This window comes from Paramacrobiotus metropolitanus, unplaced genomic scaffold (genome assembly GCF_019649055.1).
Source record: "Paramacrobiotus metropolitanus isolate TYO unplaced genomic scaffold, Prichtersi_v1.0 Parri_scaffold0000005, whole genome shotgun sequence".
Lineage (NCBI taxonomy): Eukaryota > Metazoa > Tardigrada > Eutardigrada > Parachela > Macrobiotidae > Paramacrobiotus > Paramacrobiotus metropolitanus.
The window spans coordinates 3,266,470-3,287,072 of NW_026570225.1; the positions used below are offsets into that span (position 1 = coordinate 3,266,470).

The following is a 20,603-nucleotide window of genomic DNA, read 5'->3' on the forward strand; positions in this document are numbered from 1 at the left end:
TATGGTGCTCCGTTGTATTCTTGTAAAGCAAGACAGTGAACACGTAGATTAACGCAATAAACTCACATCAAAATCATATAAACAAAATTAACAGTTGAATATCAGAACACCAACAACGAAGCTGATACTGCGGCAGATTCAGATTAAAACTAAACTCAACAGGAATGATCCCCTAAGCCAAATCAAAGACACTGCATTATTTTGACACAGACAACGCTAGCTCATGTTCCAGATCACATCCCATATAACAATCCGACATTAAATACAAAGAAAGGTGGTGTTTCCCGGCTGGTTCAGGTGCTAAGAAATCCAATTTCAGCTTGACTTCAGCCGAAGTAACGTTTACACGCTTGATGGAGAGCAGAGTATTAGACGACGTTTCTGCCAACACCATCCACCAGCCTTCTTCGCGTTTCTGAAATTTCAAATTCAAAATTGTACTATTGTTCCAAGATTCAAGTTCTCAAAAAACTTACGTGTGGAAAAAGAGGCGCGATGACCGGTCCTACAACTTCCTCATCGCGTGATAAAACGACTTCCACCACAACACTCTCCCCCCTGAAATATAACATTTGCTACCAAATAAGAATCTAACTAACGAAAACTCTTAAACCAACTCATAGCCAAAGTACAATGCAAAAAGTATGCTTTACAGGAAAACACTCAAATTATCTTCACTTACATTTTAACTTTGTCAGCAGCTAGGTTATGAACCATATCTATGTTGGGATAACGATTGCAGAATTTGGCTACATCCGCCATTTGTGCTGGCGTTAACTGCAGAAGACTGTTCCGTTCCTCATCCTCCAAATCCATCACGTCCAATATGCTCTCAATCTTTTTTGCTTGGCATCGTTGGATCACCTCAGCTGTGAAATGCGGCAGTTGTTTCAAGTTCGAATCTTTGTTCCACAGTGCCTGTGTAACCATCTGCGAGAGCTCCATTGCCGCAATGGCCGGAGTCGCCCATCCATTGGATGACAGGACATCGACGCAAGCATAAATTAAACGCATAATTTTTGCCAAAATAATCTGGTTGAGATCGGTCTGCATCTCCGGTGGAACTTGGATGCGCGACAAATGGGCTTGCAGGAGCAAATTCGCTTTGGTATGGGGCTCAGTCAGTTTGTTCGATTGTGGGCCATACGGGATCTTTTCCTTGATCAGTTTCAAAGACCTGTCTTCCCGTTGACGTACAGGGATACGACTGAATTCACTAGCTGAGGAAATAATTTCAAGTAAACCGCGCACTTTGGTTTTCTGGTTCAGCGACAGACTAAATAATTCGATAGTGGAATAGTTGATGTTGTAGTACGCTGCAATCATGCCCAAATTCAACGGATGCAAATCCATTTCCTTCTCAATCGATATGCATTTGCACTTCTCCAGATCTTGCAGGGTGTTTTCCACTACTTCCGACAAATGGTCCGATAAATGCCGGTGAGACACATTCTGCAAGGAATAATAATTGGGATTTTGGGTCATCCGACGGTACATTAAGGTCCAAGTCAGGTAATCCACAGCGTCTTGTTTATTCTCCACGGTCTTCGTTACAATTTCCGCGTTGAATGGATCGTGAAGGAAGTGGTCCAAGTGGGATTCCACAGGAAGAGGGTTCATCAAGAATTTCAAAAAGAACTCTTTTTTGGACGTCTGACACATCAGCACACACACGGATTTCTGGTCAACTTGTGGACGATTGGCAAATGCTCCAATTAACTGTATAACATCAGTTACAGCATAATCCACATACGAATGAATTTTCCCATCATACGACTGCGTATCCATGATAATAACCAAATGCGCTCTCACAGGCAAAGACCAACAGAGCTCTTTTGACACCACCAACACTTGGATGGCACTAGACGAGAATAATGTCTCAACGATCTTGCGATCACGTTCCTCTAGCCCTTCATGAATGTATCCAATTCCGCTCAACAACGTATCGCACAAAGTCTGTAAAAATTTGCACAATCTGTCAAAACGTTAGCCATATCAATAATGTATCGTATTGTTCGTTCTAACTTCCGTTATGCAACTGGAAAAGGGTTTTTTGAATACACCCAAGTACAGTAATTCTTAGTTCTCACCTTATCAGTCAGTTGATCAAAAAACTGTTCGAGATCTTTTTCGGTACAATGGAGGAATCCACTTCTCTTCGTCTTCTGAAGAATTCTGGATGCTGTCACCAACTCGATGGCTTGCACCCGACTCATCTTCCGGTTGGGAACGAACACAATAACTGGCTGCTTATTCTGACAATGTCGTACAATTGCATTGAAAACCGGCTTATTCATCGCTGCCAACCGCGTAGCATTGTGGCTGATGTTAAATCCTTGGATATGGAGCTCCAACGGCACGGGACGTGTTTGGGGGTGAAAGTTAAACGTATTAGACTGCGAACAACCGAGCCACTGAGCCACATCCCGGGCATTGGCAAGTGAATGCGACAACGCGACGATGCGGATATTTCGGCCCAACTGCGAAGACATATAGCGCATCCGGGAGCATACTACTTCCAGTACGGGGCCTTGCTCTCCACCGATCAACTGCAATTCGTCTACAATGAACAAATTTATGTTCTGAACATGCTTTCTCTGCTTCCACCGCCGAGACAGTATATCCCAATATTCCGGATTGGAAATAATGATGTTGTTTTTGCCCAACAATTTCAGATCCGCTGACGTGTCGCCCGTCAGTATACACACTCGCTTTCCAAGCTCTCTGAATTTCTTTTCCCACTCCTTGTGGATATTCTCGGCGATTTCTTGAAGCGGTGCGACGTAAACGATCCTGGCGTTGTCAGGATCCTGTGAAAACAGACGCAGGATGGCAAACTCCGCACAGATTGTCTTACCGCTTCCAGTAGGTGCCCCTGCAAAAAAAATAAAATCAGCAAACTAGTACCACAACTACAACCATCGTTACCGTACCGATAAATGTGTTGTCATCCGTGGTATACAACGAGTTGAAAACTTGCGTCTGCACCGGATTGAAATACCGAAAGTCGTACAAGGACTCGTACGCAAGATTTCTCAGTGCATGCACGGGCAATGGCTGCAGATCCAACAATTCCGTGGGCGGTGGATTTTTTTCTGGCAGCGTTAAATGGCGAAAAGATACCGCTAGTTGAGTTTCCGATGCGATCCACTTATCTGAGACGACACGGATAAAGTACTGAGGCGGAACCGGCTCGAACATGGGCACAAAGAACTTGATCAGATGCTCATCTTCAGCAAATTTTTCCTTCAGAAGAAAGAACTCATTGTGTAGAATGATTTCTGAGTCCACGTCTTCCACGAATATCCAAAATCCTTGTGACTCCCCATGAACATCTTTGTTCCACTGGAAATCCGGAGTTATAGTCAGTTCCACGCGCAACGTAGAACGGGTTATAGGCTGAATTTGCACTGAAAGTTCCAACTTAGGGAACTGATGAATAACCCGGTGCAAATCTTTACCGACTTTCTGTTGACTAGCCCCCACCAACTCGCCCAGCGCATGAGGATCCAGATCGTACATTCGCTCCCATGAAATCGTTTTCTTTTCCAGTTTCTTCACCCACATTTGATTAATCTTGGGGAACTGGCGTAATGGTGATAAGGACTGCCACATTCTTCTATCAATCATCTTGCATAAGGACAGAGTTTTTTCCGCCAATTGAGCCCAGCCCCGATGCAGGACAATTTCAAAAATGGCCCGGATTAAACGGTTGGCTGACTGCGATACATAAACCATGTCTGCCATAAGGGAAAAGCCTTCAAGTTTCAAATTCGAGATGTACGCCTACAAACATTCAAATAAGGTAAGTAAACATACCAGTCAAACAAACAGTTAATTGTTTCACCTGTAGCAACACGTTAACTTTCGCCGATGGTTCATCAATCCCTTCTTTGATTGGTATCGGCACCTGTTCCATCAGTTTCTGAAGCTCAAGCTTCTCTTCGTCACGGATCGCCATGTGCTTGAACTCTCCCGATAGCGAAAAAATTCGGAACAATTCAATCTCCGACAACGTCGGTCTCAGTAGCTGATTGTAAGTAGCCATTGTTTCATGGGTACAGTAGAAATACGAAGCAATCCTGCCCAAATCCGTCACCTGCAAATGCCCGCTCTTCTTATCGTACTTGATCAGTTGACTCTTTTCCAACTGCAGAGCCGCAGTGTGAATCAAATCTGCCCGACGCTGTTCCAATTTTTCATCAAATTCCCTGTAGTCAACTGAAATTCCATACAATCCCGGATTCTGTCGCATTCGTACGTAAAGGTAGGTGTATCCCAACCAATCCACAGCGTCCTTCACCGTCTGAATAGTTCCGAGCACTATCTCAGCATTCAGCAAATCGGCCAGTTTTCCAATCATCTGGCTTTCAATGGGCAGGTTTTGGTTCATCAAAGAGAGATAGAACTGCAGTTCCGAGTGGTTTGTGATTAAAATGCCTTCACCTTTCGTGTCATACTGCGGTCGTCCAGCACGACCTAACATCTGCATTACGTCCAGTGCTCCCAATTCCGTCCACCGACCCTTTTCCGGACTGTAGATCTGCGTGCCCTTAATGATGACCGTGTGAGCAGGCAAGTTCACACCCCAAGCCAGCGTAGCCGTTGAGACCAGGACCTGAATTCGCCGATCCCCGAACAAATCCTCCACCAAGGTACGATCCGGTCGCGTCATACCGGCATGGTGAATGCCAAATCCAAAAGGCAAAAGATCTTTTAAATCTAAATTCTGCAACGAAAGAAATAACATTTCAATTACAGAGCAGTCTCCGCCTGCGCGAAACGAACGACTCATAAAGCCTGATAAAAATCGATTACATCCGCTAGTCACGTACTTTACAAGAAAAGAAAGCACTGAGCAATACTTCTGCTGATCCGATATTTGATTTCCACCAGCAAGGTGCGCGAAAAACCATTCGTATTCATTTTTTACCGTTCGATATCAGACTGCCGGCACCAAAACAATCGTTTATCGACATAAATGCTCAAATTAGTTTACCTTAGTTTCACCCGCTTCGTGCTTTAAAAGCTCGGTAGTAGCTGATCCTTCTTTTAAGAAAGCCGAAATGCTATCCCTCTCCAAACATGCATCTCGCAAGGCCTTTGCTGTTTTTGCAGTCTCTTTTCGGGAATGCACAAAAATCAGCACCTGTCAGAGAACAATGGAGATAAACAACGTTTCATCAAAATATCTCGAAGCTAATTCTCTCGACAATTTCGCCTCAAGATTCCAACGACATGTACCATTCAATTTGATACATTCGCTGACTTTTAAGGCATCTTTATTAACTAAACGAATTTTCAAGAACCACTTTACCTGATTTACTCCAGCGTATTCCATTACTTTGTTGTACACAATATCATTCATGATCTGAAAGCGTTTAATGGCCTTCTTTTCGGTGATACCGATGTACTGTTGCTCGAGAGGAACCGGTCGAAAACTAAAAGAAAAAGCAAATATTACACATAACTTACAGTATATGCATTGGTCAAATCAAACGTGACAGTTAACTGGCCACCGCCATCAAGAATCAAAATGGCATTCAGTCTCTGAAAAATTGCGATTCTTATAATTAGTCACTACAGCTCACCTGTTATCAAAGAAAAACAGGCCTTTGTCGCGATTAACTCGTAAAAACACAGCCACGTCTTCATAATTCGGTAGCGTAGCCGATAAGCCGACCAATCTTATCGGATCCTGAGATGATTCCATGGTTCGCAATGTGCGAGCTACCAAAGCTTCCAACACCGGACCACGGTCATCATGGAGCAGATGTACCTCATCCTAAATAATACCAAAATCGTACTGTACATTGTACAATACAACGATGAATGGTTAAACATGCATATGCATAGACGAATGCTACATATTACTATGTAGAATGTACTCTAATATTAATTTCACGTATCACTTACAAAAATAATCAGGCGAACCAGACTCGTATACAATCGCTCTCCGGAGCGTCTAGTGACAATATCCCATTTTTCGGGAGTACAGACAATAATTTGGGTAGCCTCAATTTGCTCGCGAGACATCTGATGATCTCCAGTTAATTCGTCAACCCTGATATTATAAGGTTCCAACCTCTACACGGAAAACATCACACCAACATAATAATATTATTTATTATGCACATTGTAATGTGATCCCAAATGATTTCGAATTTGTACACCATCCTTACCTTGGTGAAACTGCCGACCATCTCCTGCACAAGTGATCGCATCGGGGCAATATAGATGCACTTGAACTTGTCTACATTAAATGTGCCATCTGAATTCATGTGGTTCTCCATTACGCGCAGAATGGTTAACAAAGCCACATTCGTCTTTCCTGCGCCCTAAAATTATTAGCAACAAACTGTACCGCAGCAGTTATATTTCGACTGAAAAAGTTTTCAGCAGAAATGAACATCCACGGTAAAACCAGTATTCCTTTCGTAACTATTCGTACCCAGTAATAAATACACCCATAGCACGAGGTAAGCGAAAGGTTTCTGCGCTAGACACTGTAGCATAGAATCGCCGGACTTACCGTAGGAGCACAAACTAGTAAGTTTTCATCCTGGTGCAGCGCGTAGTCTTTCAAACGGCTTTGAATTCGATTAAGTTGTGTGAATCCTTCAAAAGCTGCACGCGCATGAACTGGTAGCGAGCTGATATCCACAAGTTTCTGCAGAAAGGATGTCTAGATGTAATGCAGATTCACATAACGTTGGTTCGTGAGTTCCACTCACCTCATTTTCTCCAAAGGGTTTGGGCTTCTTTGCAGCCACATGCCATTCTTCATAACCTAATTAAATCAAACCCACTTATTTTTATCATAGTAATACTTTTGCAGGACATTCAAAACATACAGAGCAACTACTTCTTTACTTCTAGTGTATTATGTGCTGAAACGATGTAACGCGTAATTTAGTGTTTAACCTATGTTCACCAGAATAACCCCAATAAAAACCCATTGGTTTTAACATCGTTATGGTCATATTTGTTACAACAAGCCCAGCGAATCTGTTTTCGCTTAGATTCGGTGGGCGAAGGTTAAATATCTCCTTACCTTTATGCGTTGTTCGTGTAGTGTTTAAAGGAAGATCGCACGACCGGTTGGCCATAAAATGACTCCCCTGCTGGAAGGTGAGATCGTTCAGGTCCAGCATTTTGCGCATCCCGGCTACCTGACCCCCAGAATCCGCAGTCTCCTGATCTACTTCCATATCCAATTCGGCCACTCGGGCCTTCCGCACTTCCCGTTGACGCTGTTGCTCTCTTTGTACCAAATCAATCTTGTCTGGATTTTCTAGGGCTCGCAAGATCTCGTTCAGTTCTGGTTCGGCCCTCATTCTATCTTTGATTAAGCTTTTTTCTTCATCACTTTGTGCGGACTGTAGCTTCGTGCACCACAGAACTGTAAGTTTATAAACCTGAGTGATTAGACTGCAATTTCAGTACCGGATTCATAAATTCAGTGACTTACTCATTTGCCTATGTTTTCGTAGAGTTCTGATAATGTCGAAATGCTCGGTGCCGAGCAGAATGACCAGACGATTCTCCACATCCCGATCATCCACAGCTGAGTCCAAAATTTTTTGAATTTCCGCGGCTTTATTTTGCGACACAAGCGGATCATGATACTTGTTCAAATTGCTGAATGACTTGCTAATTTCTCGCTGAAGCCAATGGGCATCGATATCCAAGGGACGGAGCTCCTTCTTCTCGTTTAACCGCGCAAACGTATCTGTTTCTGATCGGGCCAGCTGCAAAAAAATAATGATCAGAAAAAGCTTGTTTCATAAGCGTCCGACAGCGAATTCGAATAAGATAATTTACGTTAGCTTTCAATGTAGATTCCACAAACGCTTCCTGCCCTTCCGTTTCATCAGCATCTTCATCCTCCTTGATTTCACCATGGATATCCTCATCATCTTCGTCTTCCGACTCTTCGATCTGTACATTAACCGCCGTTGTATCATCCACACTCTCATCCATGAGGGCAGCATGGGCCTCCGTGGGTCCACCGTAGTCGGTTATTTTCTTGCCCAAATTGACAAGCACCGCAAAACGCTCTTCCGGTAACGGGCCGATTAACGATTCAACATCCCTCTTTCTCTCTCTGTCTTTTAGTTTATCATTTTTCAGTGTGTCCAGAATTTCATCTGCGGCTCCGCACAGGATATCACGGGGCTATAAATAATAATTAAATTCAGCAGCGATGAAATAAAGCGCAGGAAAATTGCGAGAAAAAAAGGCTGTGTTCATCTGAGCATTTCTGCGCAAATTGTTTTGTAAGCTCTTTCACACATAAAAGGGTTCATGGTCTTAAAAAAGTACAAAAATCAAAAACTGTAAAAAATGGCCGGCAAATCTCAGATGTTCGAGCATACCTGATCACCCAGTGCACTCTGAATAAACTGAAGCATCACTTCGTACGTCTGGCGTGTTTCCAGTGTCCTGGGTCGATAGTTTGCGCCCGTTGTTGCTTCCGAATATGCAGAGAGAATTGAAGCGCCCTTACGAATACCGAAATCCCGTTGGTCCTCATCACGCTTTAACCGCCTACAGTAAATTTACAGATCATCGCAAATTTGTAAGTAACAACGCCTTTTCGATTCAGCAGGGTTCAGTTTGACGAAGAACTCAGAAAACTGCATTATTATTATTCGAGGTCGCTGAACTTACTTGACTTTTCGTTCAGAAAGATGCTGGGGACGGTTGCGTTCCGCACGATCTCCCATAATACTGCCCTCCAATTTACCAACAAGAGATAAGACTTCACCCGTGGGTTCATCTTTGGGACGACGATCAATAAGAGTACGATCAGCTTGAAGAACCAAATTGGAGTTCTACGACAGATACCAACCGTGTTCATGGGTCCCATCGTTCCATAATGGTAAAGGAAGCTTGTCAATCATGAGCCGCTTCAACTTAAACATTCACTTACCGCTTTGTACTCGTACTGAAGGTTCCTAGTGGCTTCCGCAGCCATTTTGGCGGATTTCGGATACTTCTATACTTTACAGCGGTATGAATCGCATCAAAATCGCATCAGCAGTGCTAAAGATGACTAAAATAATGCACAGTATCGACTTAGGAGCATGGTATTTAAAAGCTGCTTACAGCTGATTCGTTTAGTTTTCGTTTTCGAAAACTAATACCTAAATAAGGTTAATCTGTACTTATTTTCATTTCCTTAAAACTAGAAAAACAAAAATAATCCCGCGTACTTGTTGGATCTGGAAGCCGCACTTATTAAAATGACATTATACCGATGCAATAACGCAGTGATGCGTTCTTGTATCGCAGTGGCGTGGAGGGTTTAGGCCACTCTCATGGACTTGACGTCCCCTATACCGGCTGTACGGTATCGCGCCTCTAACAATAAGCGACAAAACCAAATTCGTACCTCACGAACGGCAAACAAAATTTTACGGAATAGTACTTGCGAAAATGTATGTATTTTTTTGTCAACTTGTTTTGTTTCCTTGTTACCAGTTAGCACTCCTATGTGGCTCCACCTGCGATTCTCGTTAACAATCGATTCCCTTCATGCGATTGGTAAAATATGGCAAATCCTGTTTTGCTATGAACTTCGCAAGGTCGCGTTTTTTTTATACAGAGATACACGCGCAAATGCAGGATTTTAAACGCCTGCCCATGTGCGATAGCAGCGATACTTACGTTGCATCAGTCTGAATGCTTTAAAGTTTAATCTATTACGATTCAAGTATTTAAAGAAAATGAAACAAACGCAGCAAATTTAGAGAAAACTGAAGTATGTACAGATGCAAGGAACATGAGACCACTGAACATCAGCCGCACTTGAGCTTCAAGCCTTCAACTAACAATAATAATTATTATTAAGATCATAATTCGCAGTGGGATTAGTTGGCGATTTATATTAAATGACATCTAACGGAAACGGCAGTCGCTTTTTGGTTTCAGCATTTGAGTAAGCATCACATTTTTTTCTAGGAATATTTGAACAATTACGCCGGTTTGAGGAGTGCCGACGCGGACGGGCGTTTCGTAACCAGTAGGCGGTAAGGCTTTGGTGTTAAGGTCATACCCAAAACTCCTTCGCAATCGGGAGTTTTATCGCAGGCAGGTATGCTGAGACTAAATCGCTGCAAGACGGTAGAGAATACCAAAAATATTTCCGCTTTGGCCAGTTGTTCTCCCAAACACACCCTGCGTCCTGGAAAGGGAATACTCAGTTAAAATGAGCGAATATAAATTAGTCCACTATGTTTTAGGATACAATTGCGATTAAAATCCAAACTCTAGATATGTCCGTACTCAGCACTGATACTATACATTTTGCAGTTCACTTTGATACATACAGATCTTTGATACTTCATATAGATAGATCTAGTTGCATCTATCCTGTGTGAAACAAAATTCTGTTGTGCCAATTTAATACCTGAAGAGAAGGGCATGAAAAAGGGTGGTTTTTCGACCTGCCCTTTAACTAAAAATCTTTCAGGGTCAAATCGTTTGGGATCCTTCCAAAGCCTATACAAACAACAGACATGATTTCATAATATTAAATTAACTTTGAGTGTATTATTAGAAATAGTCTTGCGCTGCATCGTACATATTATTCAATCAGCGCAAACGCAAGGCTTACGTACTGGATGTACTGTTTCCACCATTTTCCCGTTTAATTGAGCCAATGACCATACTTTTTGTAATGACAACCTTTTATTTCTGTGATTAAAACTCACTTTTCATCATTGTGAACTGCCCAGAAATTTGGAAAAATTGTTGTCCCTTTTGGAATGAGGTAACCTTTGAAAATTGTATCCTCGCTTGCGGCATGTGGACTTCCTAAAGGATGCGGAATAATATTTACTGTGCTGAATTATATAGATATTACTACGTCGAGTAGTATCCATGCAAGCCACAGACTTGGTTTACATTTTCGACGCCGATATACAGTTAGCATTAGGACCATCCAAAAGCCTGGTCAAATTACAGTTGATGTTTCACTACGCATGCATGGGTTACAGTGTGCCGGTGTTAATGACCCAGTTTACATCATCTGGCTCGTCGCTGTATGGATTCGCACGTTGCATTATGAGAATATTAATTAGTCCCGTGCGGCTTATTACCTAGCGGTGCAACGGAACTTTTTCGCAATACTTCACAGATGGTGGCTTCCATATAAGGCAGGTTAGGCAGATCATCCATGGTCGGGCGACGCTCCGTGCCGACCACAGCGTCCAGTTCCTGCTGCAGCCGCGACTGTATGTCAGAATTCAGGGAAATGTACAGGAATGCCCACTGCAGGGACACCTTGGTCGTTTCCATTCCAGCGGAAAACAAGTCGATGACACATTGCATCATTTGAGCATCTGTCAAAATTGGGGAAACAATAAAGCGTCAATTGTAAGCAAATGTCAGATTACGCATCGCTGTTGTACTGGTATGATACATTTGCGTTGTTATGCTTGCATACTAATTAGCCGACTCGGCGTGCACCTGCTGTGAAAAAGGTTAATGCTCAGGAATGTCTACACTGGAAAAGACAGTCATACGATATTTTGACCGTTACGTACCACTGAAATATGATGCTGTATCTTGATCTTCTTTCTGCAGCCGTTGAATGTGGTGCAAGTAGGCATCGACGAAATCGCGCGTTTTGCCGGGCTCCATTGTTTTGGCGTGCTCGGAAATGAGCGAACGAAAGAATGCCTTTGTATCAACATCGTTGCGCTTGATCTTCAGATAGATCTTGTTCATAACCGGTATGGAGCGGAGAAATGGGATGAAATTGATTCCCATGGCTAACTGCACCAGCCGAAAGCCTTCTTCCATAGTCTTCAGACACTTTGAGAATGTGGGATCGCTGTACTCAAAGCGTTTGCTAGCGATAATGGTGCAGATAATATTGCCCATAACGCTGCTGAGATAACTGTCCAGATTTAGAGGAATCCCTTGTTTCTCTTCCAGAACAAGCATAAACTGATGAATTTCTTTGGTAATTTTTTCGGTTAACTGATCTTGCTGCTTCGCCAGTCTGTACATTCCAAAATGTCTCAGCTGTTGTAAGGCGAAGCGACGCTGCTCTTTCCATAAGGCTCCTTCCGACAGAATTAAACCTGAAACCAGATGTTTCAGCATAGCTACTGAACGGAGTCCCATTAAAAAAGCTGCTAACGGAAGTGCATTGGTTTCGGATAAAGCCTGGAGACAATATACATTAGAGAACGAGACTGACGCTGTCCATTATCTCTGCGATTTACGAAGTATGCTCGTACTGTCGTACATAACTTTTATAGTTCATACATATATAGATAATTCTTTTATTTGAATGTATTTTCGTGAGCGCTGTTCGCCCCTAGAAGTATACATACTGAGAATAAGTACCACCTGCATTACTGTATGGCTGCATATACAGATGCTACTCGGGTAGTAGATCTATAGGGTATTACTTAATATTGATTTTACGATTATATACAATGTACTGATCAATACGTATTTCCTAAAATGAGGTTTTTTGTTTCTTCTTATTGGCGCCATAAAAACTGATTCGATTCAAGTCACACAGCTGATATAATCCTGTCTATTAACTTTCAGACAGCATAAGAACAGTATTCACGAGTCCAATATGCATTTTGCCGCTACGTTTAACCATGCAAGACACTTACGACTAAGTACTTAATAGCAAACTGCTACAAAATAAATAAACTCTGAGTAGCAATTTGATACAAGTACTTCTGCCCACCTTGCTGAATATTAACAGTATTTATAGTAATTTACAAGCTATTAATAATTTCGGTTTTCTCAAAAAAGGGTAAATTTAATCCAGACCGGCTTTTAAATATGCGTCTGCACGACGCACACAATATTGTGTATTAAGAAACCCACGCATGCAAGCTTATGCATATTTAGTTACGGCATTATTTTGATTTGGCCTTGCTTACCATTTACAATACTTCACCGCTCAAGTTCAAAATTTTTGAAAGATACAAAGCTATCACCATTGTTTTATGCAGCTGATCAACCTTGGAACCAAGGTTAATCCTTTAAAATCTAGAGTGAACATTCGTAACTGTGTTTGTTTAATACTGTGTAACACAAGATTTACTAGACAAGAGTGTGTAATACACAGCGTCTTGATGTTCCGATAAATAAACAGTGAATAAATAATTCCTTGAAATCGGTCTCGAAATGTACAAAAACACACATTTCGCTGTTATTAATGCGGTTTGCTTATACAGTTATGCAATGGCTTGGATAACTGTGCCCTCACGCTGCTATCGTTACGTTCAACCTACATGTTACAGGGTATAGGCACAAAAATCTGTTTTAAAAATATGTTATGAGTACATGATACGCTTTCCCCGCAGAATTGTGCAATCTTACAATTGAACTTAAATGAAATTAATATAGATGCAAGCGGGTTGTGTGACATACAATGATGATATTCATACTTTCAGTATGAAATTTAAACAACATCTCAAAATATTCGAACATCTGTTTCTTTCCCGTGGTACATTGCATCTATCCCCAGCTTGGCAGTACATAGCAGCTTATAATTGTGCATCCATCTGATACCCAGCATTGTCGTTTAGGAAATATTTGTTTTTATTTTGTGTATTACGTTGGTCGTAATTTGCTTCGTGACTGTCAGCACTACACGATATCTCCTACGATGCCGGAAAACAAAAAGTGCACCTCAACGCATGTTTAGTCTGCTACCCTTATATATAATTGTAGTCACACCGTAGTCATCGACACAATTTTGTACAGCTTTGTTAGGACAATAAAAAACAAACCTTTCTTATGTTATTTTGGTCACCAAGATTTAGAACGTGTGGTGGTCAACGGTTTTCAGGGTCGCCATGGGTCTGTTTAATAGGGCAATGCCTTTTATATGGGGCGCTGCAAAATTATCTCCAGTGATTTATAAACAACGCATGTAACGTAAGTAGCATGCTCGTCTTTTTCACTTCTTTATACAATTAAAACTTGACGAGAAAGATATTTATATACTACATGTATTATTTCGAGAGATTAGATATTTAATTAGTCTTCTTCTATTAAGAACAACCTTTCGGTTCGTATTAAAGTGTGCACTAATCGTAAACCCCATTATCAGTTCTTATTGCTCACAAAGCTGTGCAGGCGATGTGCCGCTAATTATGCAATATTGCCGTAATGCAGCGTAACATCTTACACCAATCATTCAATCGTAGTGGCGCAAGCAATTATGTGGCAAGACTGATCGTACGTTCACAATATGAACCAATACCGATTTCAAGCGAAGATCATGCTCTCATTTTACTAAGAATAATTTCCCATTTTAATCTTATCGTTAATTTAATTATTGCCGCAGATTTATGGATTTTTTATATCTAGTTTGTTTATAGTCAGCTTTGAAATGCAAGGAAAAAAGCTAATGTCACAATCTGACATTTCATATTTACCTTATCTACGTTAGCTGTTACATATTTATGGTATCGACATCACTAAATTGTTAGGCGAGAACAATTCATTTTCTAGTTAAGGAATCTTGGGTTATCTTTTAGCGGTGTGTTTGCATAATAAACTGAAATTCCCAGAGTCTCGGGTAGCGATAAATTTGCTGCCAGGTTTAATGACATTCCGGCATTGTGTTCGTTGAATTCATAACCACTGATTTTCGTAATATTTGGAACCATCACGCACAAGACCTTAGTGCCTGCTACGGTAACGCTCACATGGTTTCTTCCTTTTCGTGTGTGTTTTATTGTTCTCATGTAATACGCCTTGATTTGCCTGCTTATGGATTCGTCTAACGTAATCAGGAAATTCACGAAAGCGTTAATATACGAATCCGCTCACGTAAAATCATTTTAACAAATGTATGTATTTATTTAGTTACGTCCTACAATGTATTAATATGGTAATTCGCGCTGCTATGATTGTCATATCATAATACCCGATCTTGATAACCGTATACCATGAATTTTGTCAAAGGTATAAAGCAAATTAACGGTAATGCTGAATTTGAAATGCAGTCTTATGGAAAATTATAGCATCTGGATCTGCTGCCCCGCAACATTACTTAAGATTGCAATAATTTGCAATATTACAAAATTGTTGTACTGGAAACGAGTAGAATCGAATGTCGACTTACCGTTTCCACTGACAATTTCCTTTACAAACAGCATGTCCGGCCGAGCCGAAAATTGTTCCATCCGAAAAGCATCTCGTATCAGATCCGCATCACTCAGGACTACAACTTCTGCTGACCCTAGCGACATTCTAAACATGTTTCCATATTTTTTTGCCATCGAAGCGAACTTTAGATGCAGACTGCTCTGGTAGCGTGCTAAAGACAGTGCTGACCCAACACATGGTAGACCGCGAGGTCCAGGTAAGCGTTGAGTGGTCTCCTTGCTAACCGGCTGAAATTTCAAAAAGCGCCGCAGCACGAAAAATACGCTGGTGAGAATAAATAGGTATGGCGTAACTTCAGATTCCACAAGAAGAGCAAGGAAGAATGAATGATGGTACATGATTTGACCTTTGGTCAAAGTTGTCCAGAATGCCGGCTGAATGCTACATGTGCTTATCCGCTGCCAGGTGGAAAGACAACCGGACGCGTTATTCCCCAAAACGGATGGATATGGGCAAGGGCTTATACTGCGATCGCATACGGTTAGGACAGTTTGGGCTAAGAAAACCCCTTCCGTTCGCTGAATACGGCAACTGTCGAAACCTTTCTGCAACCGCAGCGTAATTGGGATGTTACAGCAGCCGACTGCAAGTGATCATAACAAAAACCGAATGAAGACATTTATACTGACCGCCTAGAAGACCATATTAGCAGGTGTGTCAGCTGGGCAGCCAATCGAACTCGAACTCTTGCAGGATGTACACAGTACACCTATAGCAGCCGCACATTGCCAACAGTAAAATAGACAAATTTGCTATATTTGAGGTGAAATTATTAGCCACTGACAGTAATTCACTGCAACATACCGTATTACATGTCGCTATACCATCCAATTAATTTTGATGGTGTCGCCCAGCGTATAGTGGCACAGATATTACGCGCAGAACGTTGTGGCTAATTAGTGCGGTTGTACTTATTCTATTGCGGCTGTGCCGTAATCAAAGCAGTTTAGATGTTACATGGCTTCCGACATATACGCGAAGTCCATTGCTGGTTGTTTTCACACATATCTTGTCCATTAAGCCGCAGCATTTCCAATTTGTCATTATCACTCACTGTTGGTGTCGATCATAAAACAATACGGGCCCGAAAAAAGTTTATTCGGTAACATCTATGGCCCTTCCGTCCTGCGTACTTACGTGCAAGTTTGCAACTGCAATCTGCGGCTGCGTGTCATGGTGTGTAATGCTGTCTGAATTATAGTTCCATATCTACTTTGTTATTTAAAATACGAGTATTACACTTGATGTCATTGCTTGGTGGTTTAATGTCCATGTATTCCTATCAGTATTTTGTGTTTCGTAAATAAAATATAGTTTAGGCTTGCAACATGATGCAGAAATATGACAATCAGACATAATAGTTTTGTCCCTCTGTGTAAAATATTAACATTCGTGTGAATGATATGCGAGGTCTCTCGAGCAGTTACTCGAAAAAAGACTTGTTGTAAGCGTCGATCCTCAACAATATGCAGTAATCTGACAACCTCGTTCACAAAATCAACTATTTATTCTCTAACTTCCTGCCAAGCACGAAAGCCTTTTAGCTAGCATTTTATATCAAAAGGGTGTATTCGAACAAGAAGTTTCAGTTATTAGTCATGACCCATGAAAAGTCTTTCCGCAGACTCCAAATTCTTTTCATAGATCACATGAATTCCATACTGCAAAAATTTCCAACTTTTAACCACTAAATATCAACATGAAATACTGTGGGATATCATGCAGTTTAGTGACTAAACTGCAAGATACCCCAAAGAATTTTAAGTTGCCATCTGCTATGTGCTGTAACAAATCCAGCAAAACGCAACACCCAGTAGATCACTGTGAGAAAATTAATGTTTTTAGCCTGGAGATCAAGCTGTACTATTTAAGAGGTTCTAGAGCAGATAAAAAAGAAAACACTGTAATTAACACCCACGATAAAGATTCGCTGGACTTATGATTAATTAAAGTATTCTTTTTGTTGTTTATGCAGATGTAGGTTCATTTCGTACTACGAACGGGCGCCTTTGCATTTGTTTACAAATTTTATCAGAATTGTTCATTAATTTTACAATTAAAGTCATCACTGCTCACGGTGACCTTTTTAGTTCGATATGTAATACACATAGTTTATTCAGCAAATGTCAGTGTGGTTAATATGAGCCTGTGCTGGCAGATATTACTTGAAATGGTTCAGATTTCAGACTGGGCGTTACATTTAACTCAACAGGTGATTTCCAAAAATTTATGGTATGGTGGCTCATTCATTAGGTTATGCAGTTCCGTTAACACCAACTTGTCTAAATACAAATTAAAGACCGTATCTTGCTTGCAGTACTGCACTTTACAAGCAGTTTGTGCATAAAATTTACATCCTTAATTATTAACATAATTGTGTATAGCGTGCAGGATGTGTACGCACCGGCACGTGGTCATTCATACGACAGACAGTATTGTGCTCTTTTAACCATGAACACCTACACCAGACGTACGCTTGATGCTCCATTTAAAGTTCATTCACCCCTGCCTGAGAATCGTGCATCTGAAAATTATAACAGTTATAATTTTTGTAATTCTAAAGTGCAGAAAGGTTAAGTAAAAATAATTGTCGAAAGTACCGAGTGTGTTCAAATGGTATTATGGACTGATGGCATATATTCCATATAGAATTATACAAGGTCGGCTATCAGCAATTCCGGCCAAATCTCTCAATTTGATTTTATTAAGTACATGGTGCACGAAGCAAATCAAAACTGCGCTAGCCACACTAGAAAGAAATTAAAATCTGCTGCCAACACATAATACATTTTTTATGGTATACGTAATCAGCGGCATATTATTATGCATATAACTATGAAATTTACTTGTGTTTTCACATTTAGCTTGGAACGTTAAATAGTTTCGAAACCGTTTTGTTCTGGGCATACACATCAAATTAAATATACAAACTAAAAACTACCGGTTTATAAAACGAATTATACAATGTTAAACGGCTTTTGTTCGTACGCTTTTATGTGCACGACAGATGCAAATTATTTAGATACCGTATACACAGCAATGCAAGCAACTCGCTTGTACTCATACGTATTATGCATCACAGAATAATGATAATATGCATCGAATATCAAGTGTGGAATAGTCTTTGGATTGATTACAGGGGGCATGCAGATGCTGGTGAACTTTTGATCCCAAGCGTTGGGATGCCAAATTCAGCCAGGCATTCTAAGCATATAACTTTAAAATCCGCGACACTACGGTCTTTGGAATGGCTTTATATTGTGCGCAAAACAGGATACAAGCAGACAGCCGTCCACGGACATTTGGATTTTAAAAACATGCTGATGACTACCAGAATATTTTCTTTGTTTACAGTGGTTTCCTTTTTTCAGCCCGGCAAATACAGAGTACAGTTTGACTTTACTGGCAAACCAAAACAACCAACATCCTTAATATATAAGTTCTTTCGTAGTTTCATGTCATGAAAGCATTTGTTTTTTTTTGTGAAATCGCATTAAAAAAACTTGTTAGTGATGTAAACATTATTAGCATTAAAATAAACGAAATGGGGGCTTTTCAAATCGCATGGCGCCCGTACTGACAGCGTATATAACGGTGGTACGTGACCGTGACCTTCAACCGCTACCGTGCTCGATGGCCTTGTTTCAGACTGTTTGTGGTCAGATGCAGGCGAGAGGTCAAAAACCTTTTATGACCTACTGCCGTTTTCTTCCACAAGCCTGTGTTGTTAAACACTTAACTGAATCAGGACCGCAATTTGGTGCTCTTATAAATTCCAATTATGTAAACTATACTGCAAATACTGTCATAGATGATGTTCCAGCTATTTCAAATTATGATTTTCACGAGGAATGCCACAAAACGAGAATACAAAAACTATCAAGCTATTTTAAAGCAGCATTGCACTATAATCGTTTGTACGTAATTAACCCTTAAATTAACAAAATTAATAAGATTATGATTATTGCGGTTATTAATACTTTTGGTTTCTCTGTGCTTCCGTATAAGTTTGAAGATATCGATCCTCAATTGCAAGCTCGTTTTGTTATTTACAGGTACATAATTTACTTTCAACGTAAGTGTAGTTTACGTCGTAAGCAAATCCTCAAAAATATGTACGTACGTTTTTAACGCTTATAAATTAATGTCAGCAGGTCGGTTTATATATTATGATAATTAATACTTACTCGCATAAAAAACATCCACGATAGTTAATCGATACAAAAATTTCGCGGTAAACTTCGACTTTTTTCAGATAGATCTAGAAACGTTATCTTCAGTAAATCCTTCTTGCGGTGCGTTGTACATGTGCATTAATTTAGGTGCCGCATAAATTTTCCGAAGATGGCCCTAATTTCCTGGTGTCAAATGTGTGAACTTTAATGAGTGCTAGGATTTAGGATTTATTTAGGATTTTGCTGCACAAAATGCTAAATCATTGTGTATGATTTTCTCTTCTGAATCAGTTATTTTGTGGATTTTCTTTCATTAGCGCTTTTCTATGTTTTCTGTGTTTTCTTGGGTGTATAATTATGCCCCGTACGGTCAGTATATCATTGTAATTTCGTAGGCCAGCTATAAACATGTTAAAAAACAGCTGATGATTGATCATGATTCATTCGGTTTTTCCTCATCAAAGGAAATTCGTGCACAGCAACTACCTAAATGTGGCGGCTAATGGTTTAACTTTAGCCCACCAGCTCCGGTAGAGCCAGCCGCTTCAAGTAGCCCTCCGGTTGGATTTACAATACTGTAATAATTAGCAGATGTGCCAGATCGCGTGCTGCGAAAGCTGTTGTTGCGACAACGCTGTCATTGTTTTGACGGAAGCAGATAAATCCAGTCCGGAAGGCACGTATGTCCAAGCGAACGCCATTACGCTTGTCAAAACATATCACGTGCCATTGTGGTTTTTTAACATCTCTGGTCGTTATTATGTCGGCATAATCGTGTACGAGATGCGGTATACCGCCAAAAAATGAGTGTACGCGCAATCACTACCGCCGCACAGGGATGTTTGTTGACCTGTTTAATAATCATGAATACCAGCAGTGTGTAGAGATCAATGGTCATAATACTTTTCATATGATGAGTAATATTGCAAACAAAAAAGCATTACAAAATCCAAGTTAAGAATCGGGAAGTTCCCTCCTACAAAAACAAACACCGCTAGTTGCGCCATAATTTCTGCTCTCTTGCGTGTTGCTGTATTAGCACATTCTAGATCTTCCGTGTCCTTAAGCCACACTGGTGCTCGTAACACTGTAGCCAATACTGTATACGGACCATTCCACGCTCCCGGACTTACAAAATAACGTCGGAACCCCTCGACTGTTTCAAACAGCAATTCAAACCTGCTGGAGCTGGCTGACCGATGGCCATTCAATATCTTATAATATTATGATATTATGGAATATTACATGGACATTACGCATTATACG

At 40.8% G+C, this 20,603-nt stretch overlaps 2 protein-coding genes and 1 long non-coding RNA gene across 3 annotated transcripts; 1 reads left to right on the top strand and 2 right to left on the bottom strand.

Annotated features, from left to right (window-relative positions):
* Nucleotides 1–9,243, bottom strand: LOC129580860 (U5 small nuclear ribonucleoprotein 200 kDa helicase-like). The gene is made up of 19 exons (XM_055471581.1): nt 8,936–9,243; nt 8,674–8,837; nt 8,379–8,550; nt 7,825–8,178; nt 7,472–7,751; nt 7,055–7,402; nt 6,735–6,790; nt 6,533–6,670; nt 6,183–6,338; nt 5,917–6,087; nt 5,592–5,785; nt 5,318–5,441; nt 5,000–5,149; nt 3,848–4,729; nt 2,934–3,786; nt 2,091–2,875; nt 683–1,956; nt 477–558; nt 1–415 (listed from the first exon to the last, which is right to left on the bottom strand). The coding sequence occupies exons 1-19, from the start codon at nt 8,978–8,980 to the stop codon at nt 197–199; spliced, it is 6,447 nt and encodes a 2,148-aa protein (XP_055327556.1). The 5' UTR covers nt 8,981–9,243; the 3' UTR covers nt 1–196.
* Nucleotides 9,244–9,686: 443 nt separating this feature from the next.
* LOC129580916 (cytochrome P450 18a1-like) lies at nt 9,687–15,968 on the bottom strand. The gene is made up of 6 exons (XM_055471677.1): nt 15,119–15,968; nt 11,553–12,095; nt 11,106–11,348; nt 10,719–10,821; nt 10,415–10,506; nt 9,687–10,189 (listed from the first exon to the last, which is right to left on the bottom strand). The coding sequence occupies exons 1-6, from the start codon at nt 15,498–15,500 to the stop codon at nt 9,981–9,983; spliced, it is 1,572 nt and encodes a 523-aa protein (XP_055327652.1). The 5' UTR covers nt 15,501–15,968; the 3' UTR covers nt 9,687–9,980.
* Nucleotides 14,699–16,428, top strand: LOC129580917 (uncharacterized). The gene is made up of 3 exons (XR_008689403.1): nt 14,699–14,843; nt 15,150–15,358; nt 15,461–16,428. It is a non-coding gene; the product is annotated as an uncharacterized LOC129580917 (long non-coding RNA).
* The last annotated feature ends 4,175 nt before the right edge of the window (nt 16,429–20,603 follow it).

Bases quoted from the DNA above. Each gene is read 5' to 3' on its own strand.
- LOC129580916 (XM_055471677.1), bottom strand. From the start codon at position 15,500: ATGTACCATCATTCATTCTTCCTTGCTCTTCTTGTGGAATCTGAAGTT. The intron at 11,349-11,552 runs GTACGTAACGGT...CAATTTTGACAG, and splicing joins TACAGCATCATATTTCAGTG to ATGCTCAAATGATGCAATGT. The intron at 10,822-11,105 runs GTAATAAGCCGC...CGCATCCTTTAG, and splicing joins AAGTTCCGTTGCACCGCTAG to GAAGTCCACATGCCGCAAGC.
- LOC129580860 (XM_055471581.1), bottom strand. From the start codon at position 8,980: ATGGCTGCGGAAGCCACTAGGAACCTTCAGTACGAGTACAAAGCG. The intron at 7,403-7,471 runs GTAAGTCACTGA...ATAAACTTACAG, and splicing joins ACGAAAACATAGGCAAATGA to TTCTGTGGTGCACGAAGCTA. The intron at 1,957-2,090 runs GTGAGAACTAAG...AAATTTTTACAG, and splicing joins TTGATCAACTGACTGATAAG to ACTTTGTGCGATACGTTGTT.